At 43.2% G+C, this 7756-nt stretch overlaps 1 protein-coding gene and 1 long non-coding RNA gene across 5 annotated transcripts in view; one reads left to right on the forward strand and one right to left on the reverse strand.

The window, feature by feature from the left end:
- The window catches only part of LOC148215952 (uncharacterized), a 16154-nt gene extending 15319 nt beyond the window's left edge, over positions 1-835 (reverse strand). For both annotated transcript variants that reach the window (XR_015796194.1, XR_015796193.1), the window contains exon 1: positions 674-835. This is a non-coding gene — a long non-coding RNA (uncharacterized LOC148215952). The remainder of the gene's footprint in view (positions 1-673) is intronic.
- The window catches only part of SSTR3 (somatostatin receptor 3), an 18941-nt gene extending 12398 nt beyond the window's left edge, over positions 1-6543 (forward strand). For all 3 annotated transcript variants that reach the window (XM_007421012.4, XM_088141059.1, XM_025168982.2), the window contains one exon: positions 3527-6543. In XM_007421012.4, coding sequence (XP_007421074.2) covers positions 3581-4828 — 1248 coding nt within the window. In that variant the 5' untranslated portion in view covers positions 3527-3580 and the 3' untranslated portion in view covers positions 4829-6543. The remainder of the gene's footprint in view (positions 1-3526) is intronic.
- The last annotated feature ends 1213 nt before the right edge of the window (positions 6544-7756 follow it).

The raw sequence follows: 7756 nt of genomic DNA on the forward strand, positions 1-7756 counted from the left end.
CTGCAACCTGCCCCTTCTGCTGGACCGAGTGGGGCGGGCTGAAATAACCGGGGTGAGATGGTTCCTCAGATAACCTGGTCCTGTGCCATAAAGGGCTTTAAAGGTGATGACCAACACCTTGAATTGGACCCGGAAACCAACTGGCAACCAATGCAGTTCACGCAACAGCAGTGTTATATGTGCCCTCCTAGGGGCATTAAGAATTGTCCGTGCTGCCGCATTCTGCACCAGCTGTAGCTTCTGGATACTCTTCAAGGGTAGCCCCATGTAGAGCGCATTACAGTAGTAGTAGCAACCCAGAGGTGACCAGGGCATGAGTGACCGTGCGGAGGGCCTCCTGATCCAGGAAGGGGCGTAACTGCCACACAACACAAAGTCGTGCAAAGGCCCTCCTAGCCACGACTGCCACCTGCTCTTCAAGCAGGAGTTGTGAGTCCAGGAGGACCCCCAGATTATGTACCGGGTCTGTCTGGGGTAGTGCGACCCCGTCAAGAACCAAAGATGACAAACTCCTAGATCTTGAGGCTCCCCGTACCCACAGCCACTCCATATAGCCATAAACCCTTATTAAGTGCTCTTAACCCACTCTTGGTGCTCCCTTGACTAAATAAGGGCAGACTAAAGTCTGTCTGCTTCCTGTATCAGCTAAACCCAAAACAGGAATTCCACTGACCTTAGCTTGTATTGTTAGTTCTGACCCCCTGGGGGTTTTCAACATGCTTCTCAGAAAGGAATGTGGAACTCTCACAAAGCTTCGGCAGCATATCTTGGTGGAAGTCCTGCCTGGAGCTTGAAGCTTTGCTGGGAGAGACGGGGAAGGGGAGGTGGAGGTGACCTCTAAAGACTGGCAGGTATTGCAAACAGTCAAGAGGACGAGTACGCAACTGCCAAGTCCACAGGTTGTGGTGAGCAGCTTATCTTGGTGGGAGTCCTGCCTGGAGCTTGGAGTTTTGCTGGGAGCTCAGTAGCCACTAAAAGAAGAACAGGCACACTAAAGCACCCCCTTATCTTAACTAGTGCAAGAATATATGGAGATGACTTAAAGGTTGTATGCCACTCTACAGACTTTACAAAATTTATATATTTATACAGACTTTACTATAGACTGTATATAGTCTCTTGCCTGCTTGTGATAGCTGCCAGTCTTTAGACATTACTTCCACTTCCCTGTCTCTCCCAGCAAAGCTTCAAGCTCCAGGCAGAACTCCCACCAAGATATGCTGCTCACCACAACCTGTGGTCTTGGTAGTTGAATACTAGTCCTCTTGCCTGCTTGTAATAGCTATAGTAAGCTTTATATCCAACTCACTTGTGAGGGTTTTTTGTATCCAGGGACTGGACACACACAGCTGAGCAAAATGCCAGGCACATCCTTGAAAACGCCAGCAACTCCAGCTTCACTCCGTCACATTCCTAGAAAACAAAGAATTCTCACAAGTGGTGGCAGAAGTGGGATCCAGGACTGCACTGCGATCCAACCACACTCTCTCACATTGCTTTCTCTTTTTTTGCAAATCTTTCTCTTTCCTTTTCTTCCCATGACCCTCTCTTGGAGTTTGCTTTTCTAAGCTAAGATCCTAGGTGAGGCTGGGGCTGCTTCTGGACGTCGGCACATCCTTGAAAACGCCAGGGTGTGGCTCATTATCACAGGCAACTGGAAAGCTGGCCTGGATCCTTGTGAATAGTCAGGGAAACAAGGGAATTGGAGTGAGAAGTGCGTCTGCCTGGCTGCAGCTTACTTTTCCAAAGCACAGGCAGCAACTCCAACTTCACTCCCTCACATTCCTCCCCCCTTTTAGCAGGTCAAAGTTCCCCACTTTTTATAAGGTCAAAGTTCCCCAGAAACACTTCTCCCCCCATTTACCTTGTTTCCCTGACTACTCACAAGCATCCTAGCCCTCTTGCCTGCCGTCTTGGATCCTTCCGGTATAAAAATGACTGGTTCCCATCATGCCACTGGTTGTGCAGGTTCTTCCATTTGCTCCTCAGCAGCCATCTTTGCCTTTTCTTCCTCTGTTTGCTGGAGCCTTGAATAAGCTCGAGTTTGAGGATGTGCTTGTAGCACCAGGGTATTAATAAGTAGGCAACAAACATTGATTCCCGCTTAGCCTCCTTCTCACACAACTCTCAGCGTGCCTTGGTCACCTTCTGCAGTCCTGGATCCCGCCACAGTCCTGGATCCCGCCATAGTCCTGGATCCCACTGTTACCACCACTTGTAAGGGTTCTTTGTTTTCCAGGGACTGGACACACCACAGCATAGCAAAGCTTTCCATTTCCTCCAATCTCCTATAGTCATTATTTTCTTTAACTTTTTTTTAAAATAAAATAGGCTTAGCAGGAGATATGACTGCTATATAATTGGAGAACCGGCATTGCATGCAGCCCTCAAAAAACGTGGGTGTTATTCCAAGAGTTCCTTCAAAATTGTCACTGACAATAAAGTAAGAGGACTTTATTAAGTACATGGGAAGTAATCAATTAAATAAATGCAATTTAAATGCATTTAAATGCTCTTTGGAAAATGTTGTTTTATTTTTGCTCTGACCCACCCATATTTCGTTTTTGCCCTGACCATCCACTTCTTAGTCATTACCTTATAGACATTTTGGGATGTGTCTCTTGGTAGATTACCTAAGGCCAAATATGGCCCTCAAGTTGAAAAAAGTTGTGTTCAGAAGTGGTTTGCCATCCCCTCCGTCGTAGAACTGAGAGAGAGTAACTGGCTCAGAGTCACCCATCTGGTTTTGTGCCTAAGAAAAAACTAGAACTCACAGCCTCCTGGTCTGTAGCCCAGAGCCTTTAACCACTACATCAGACTGGCTCTCTATGACTATACTAGCATCAATTAAATATCTAGCTGAATGGACTTATTCTTCTTAGAGACACCATTTTGAGCTTTTCCCTGAAAAGTATGTGTCAGGAATGAGCTCCTGGGCCTAATTTGCCTTTAGAGTGAATAATTTTGACAATTCAGGGTGACTGGGTTGGTTGAAGAATATGTCTCAATGTGCATTAGATTCCCATCTGTGAGTTGTGGCTGTTCAGCCCCATTTTTATCAAGTATGGCACCAGAGTCTGGGCCTTATTCTGGCCATTTGATAGGATTTCATGTTGTTCCCATGTTCTGTTCAATGCCCACTCTCATAATACACAACAATCTTCTCTCTTGTGATGTCCTGAAGATAAAGATTGCCCTGTTTTTTCAAGAAATCTTTTGAACATGGCAAATTTCTTTTTTCCTTTATTCCATCCATCTTCTCTGAAAATTTACTGTTGCTTCCAGTTCTTAGTTGTGCCTTAACTCAGGGATAGGAGTTGCTGTAAGATAAATCTACTCCACTATGGCCAACATTAGAAGCAACAGAGATATATAGACAATCTTAGCCTGTAGTCATGAGATTTCACTGGCAACCACTTGCTATTCCATATCTTAAGTGGAAGACCTGCAGAGCTACATATTGGCTATCTAGAATGGATTATAATGTGAATGATAAACTATCTATTTCTGTTCTTCCTAAATACAGAGTCCTCCAAAGGGATCCTGTGGATAATTCTGTCCTGCCCCTCCCTCTTCTGCCATGGACAATTTCAACTTCACCACCACAGTGGCTGCTTGGGAAGAGAATTCAACCACCTCTGGAACAGCCTTTCTTTCTGGAAATTTATCCCTAGCTTCTAGTCTGGGCCTGGATATTAGTGGTGTCCTTATTCCCCTGGTATATCTCATTGTCTGTGTCATAGGACTAGCTGGAAATTCTCTAGTCATTTATGTGGTTTTGTGCCATTCAGTGAGTGAATCAGTGACTAATATCTACATCTTCAACTTGGCACTGGCAGATGAACTCTTTATGCTTGGCCTACCCTTCTTGGCAGCACAAAATGCTTTATCATATTGGCCTTTTGGCTCATTCATGTGCCGCCTAGTAATGGCTGTGGATGCCATAAACCAGTTTACTAGTATTTTCTGCCTCACTGTAATGAGCGTTGACCGCTATCTGGCTGTGGTGCACCCTGGGAAATCCTCAAAATGGCGGACAGTCCGTGTGGCTAAGACTGTCAGTGCCACTGTATGGGTACTCTCATCTGTGGTGGTGCTGCCTGTGGTAGTGTTTTCAGAAGTCCCTCATGGCATGAGTACGTGCCACATTAAATGGCCTGAGCCTGCTTCAGTATGGAAAGCTGGTTTCATCATCTACACAGCTACACTTGGCTTCTTTGGGCCACTGCTGGTTATCTGCTTGTGTTACCTGCTTATTGTTGTCAAGGTTCGTTCATCAGGCAGAAAGGTGCGAGCACTGACAGCTAAACGCAAACGCTCTGAACGGAGGGTCACACGCATGGTAGTAATTGTGGTAGCAGTCTTTGTACTCTGTTGGCTGCCTTTCTATATGCTCAACATCATCAATGTCATCTGGACTTTGCCTGAGGAGCCATCACTCTTTGGTATTTACTTTCTGGTTGTTGTCCTGCCCTATGCCAACAGTTGCACCAATCCTATCATCTATGGCTTCCTCTCCTACCGGTTCAAGCAAGGCTTTCGCAGAGCCATCTTGAGACCCTCCCGTCGAGTGCAGAACCAAGAAGTAGCCATGGCAACAACCGCAGATAATATGGAAGAGGAAGAGGAGGAGGAGGAGGAGGAAGAAGAAGAAGAGGAAATGTTGGCTAAAGTAAAGGAGATCAGCAAGATTACCCAAAATGGCAAGGGAGGGCAGCAGGAATGTGAACCTGCCAGTGAACCAGGAAGAGGCAGCGAACACAAGCCAGTTCCTGAAGAGCCCATAAGTTGTGAGAAGCCCAACATAGTCAACATCAGCTGTTTATAGTGACTGGGAACAGGATCCCTCTATCTTCTGAAATCCCCTGGCAGAGACTCATGTTTAATAATAATTTTTTAAAAAAGGATAATTCATAAATTAAGGTGTTTTATAGTAATAACCAGTCCTGTGATGTCTTTCTGAAGCAAGGTACTCTACTAACATAACTTTTCCCACTAAACAGAATAACTAAACAGAACTGTTAATGGTATTTCTGAGAGCAGGGGTGACCCATCATTAGCATTATGGTTAGAAGTAGGGATAAAATCTTCTTTGTTCTTTATAAAAACTCAAGAGATTGATCATTGGAATTAAGTGCTAAGCAATAGTTCAGCTAAACTGTCAGCCCTATGAGGGAGACCAGACCTGGGAATCAACTCCATAGGAAGGCTAAAGCTACTTTTGTGACTGGCTACAATAACAGAAGCTTGCAAGCCTGATCATTCTGTACCTCCTCCTCCTCCTCCTTATTGTTTAGTTAATTAGGAAGGCATCTGCCTGAGCCACTTCCAAATGTTATCTTGTTGTGGACTTAAAAAATGTTTCATCCCCTTTTCCCTAGGTTCCCTCCTATCTCAATCAAGGTCATCTTCCTTACTCCCTACTGCTAGACAGAGGTATATTTACAATTAGGGCTGGCACATTTAGATCTCAAAAAGCTGGATGACTACCACATGGCAACAAGGAAAGATAGAAATGTCTCTTTCTTGCCTTCTAGTGGTTGTATGGATTTTTGCAGCCCAATATGCAATATTCAGATCTCCAAAGAGAAATGTTTTTGGATTTGCTGTAAGTGTGATTGCCCATCAGTGATACCTCAAAGAAGCCATCCCTTCAAAATCAAGAAAAGGGTGGAGCTTCTTTAAGGTACTGCTGAGAGGTACAATGAGTGCACCTATGCCAAATTTGAAGTAACTTTCCTGCTTTAGATGCTAGCACATCCTAGTCCTAAAAATTGTGGTTGGCACTGAAGTTGGAGCACTTATTGAAATCCTTTTCCTCAGCTTTTTCATATTATCAATCAGATCAGGAGGAAAAAGGCCCTTTTGTTTTCACTATTAGAAGTCCGAAAAGTTTGTTGGTTTCCTGCATCCCACCCAGGGATCTAATGATAAATCCTAATTTATCTCTGGTATTATTATCCCCATACAATTGCTTGAATGCTGAAGTTGAGAAACTGTAGCGTTGCCTAAAGCCCCCATTTTATCACCCCCAGCATTTCAGTCTATTCCATGGGTATAATACATGCTAACCTTCCTGGCAAAACTGCTGCAAGGTTTGATGACTGAAGGAGCAGCTGTGATGTGTTTTCAAAAGCAAAATAAGGAGATTTTATCTTCATTGTAGCATTATTCTCCAACATATGGACTATAGTGCTGACCAGTTATCGCAGTAAAATATTTCTTTTAAAATATAAAGGCTCATGGCTGTAATGTAACCTTTTAATAACATGCAAACAAGCAAACAAAAAGTGAGATAAATTTGTTTTTATGGAGCACTGCCACATATATCCAGTGTTCTGGAAAAACAATCCATTTCAGGAAGTAAATACATTTTTTTTTTTTCCTACCAGCATGTTAATCTACTCTTATCATTGCTCAGCAAACCTGGGTGAGCCATTTGGGGGGAAGCCATGCCAAAGAAAGAATTATAAAGATAGTTTTCTAATATAAGCATATTAATATCTGTGGAGTCCTTGGTGCTCTCTGAGCTTGGTCGTTTGCTTACCGACATTTCATTAGCTGACTAGGTAACATCATCAGCACTGATGATGTAACCTAGTCAGGTAATGAAACGTCTGCAAGGAAACAACCAAGCTCAGAGAACACCAAGGACTCCATAGTTCAACCCTGAGCTACAGATATTCTCTTCTATTGGAATATTAATATCTCTTTTTTCCCTCTCCAGTAGCTATTCTATGTCTTTAAAAGCTATAGGATAAAAGCTTACAGGGTAAGCAATAATTCAATAGCTTGATGGAAATGGATGCATGGCGTATAGGTACAACCCCCCAATGGTATTTGATAATGTCATCTGTGTTCTTTTAAACTTTGTTGACATTTTTCAAGCTAAATTGCCTGAACCAGAATCTTCCAAGTAAGCTGAAATTGGACAGTAACACTCTTCCTACATTTCAAGGAAATTGTCATTTCTTGCATTTCTACCTGTTGTACAGATATGAAAAGCAACACTTCCGAAGTCATGTAACACACATGGGACATTATATGCAAGGCTTAAAAGAATATTGGAGGGTGACCAAGTGGGCACCCAGTTACATCTCCTTCAGCTGTTTATGGCTTTGCATCAGCTTTATACCTTGAACTTTTCCATATCTCTGGTTGCTAAGATACCCAACTCTGATCCAGATTTCTATATCTGATTCTGGACACCATTCTCCAGAGAAGGCTTTAGAAGACATGAGAAAAGGAGGGCATAAAAGGTTCACTTCATATAGTGGGTCTGAAGTGACAAGAAAAGATTTGAGGAAAAAATGCAAAGTGGAATCTTGTACTTCAAAATCAGCTCAAATTATGCCTCTTCCTCAGAGTACAGAGAGCCTTTGTATAATTCTAACGTCTGGTCAGTTTCTGCCTTTGAGACTCCAATTAGGTGGAATTTGGGCATTTCCTGCCATCTTGTCAATCTTGTTATAATGATTAAAAACAACTGTGTGAGGGACCCCGAATACATCAAGGACAGGGGCTTTCTCCAATGCAAAAGCAATCCTTATCCTGCATGGGACTGGTTTTACTTGTGGAGGAAGAATATGTAGACACACCCAAACAGAGAGCCCATAAACATATAATTTAAAATGGATAACTCCATCATATCCCAGCCTCTTACGTCAGATAGTTAAAGGGTGACAAAATAACAAAACAATATCACACACCCTTTCAGATGTGCCTATGGGTGATGTGAGGTTACTAAAACAGTGGC

Source organism: Python bivittatus, unplaced genomic scaffold (genome assembly GCF_059951505.1).
Source record: "Python bivittatus isolate LINGU-HERP-01145 unplaced genomic scaffold, Pbiv_v1 ctg000330_np1212, whole genome shotgun sequence".
Taxonomy (NCBI): domain Eukaryota; kingdom Metazoa; phylum Chordata; class Lepidosauria; order Squamata; family Pythonidae; genus Python; species Python bivittatus.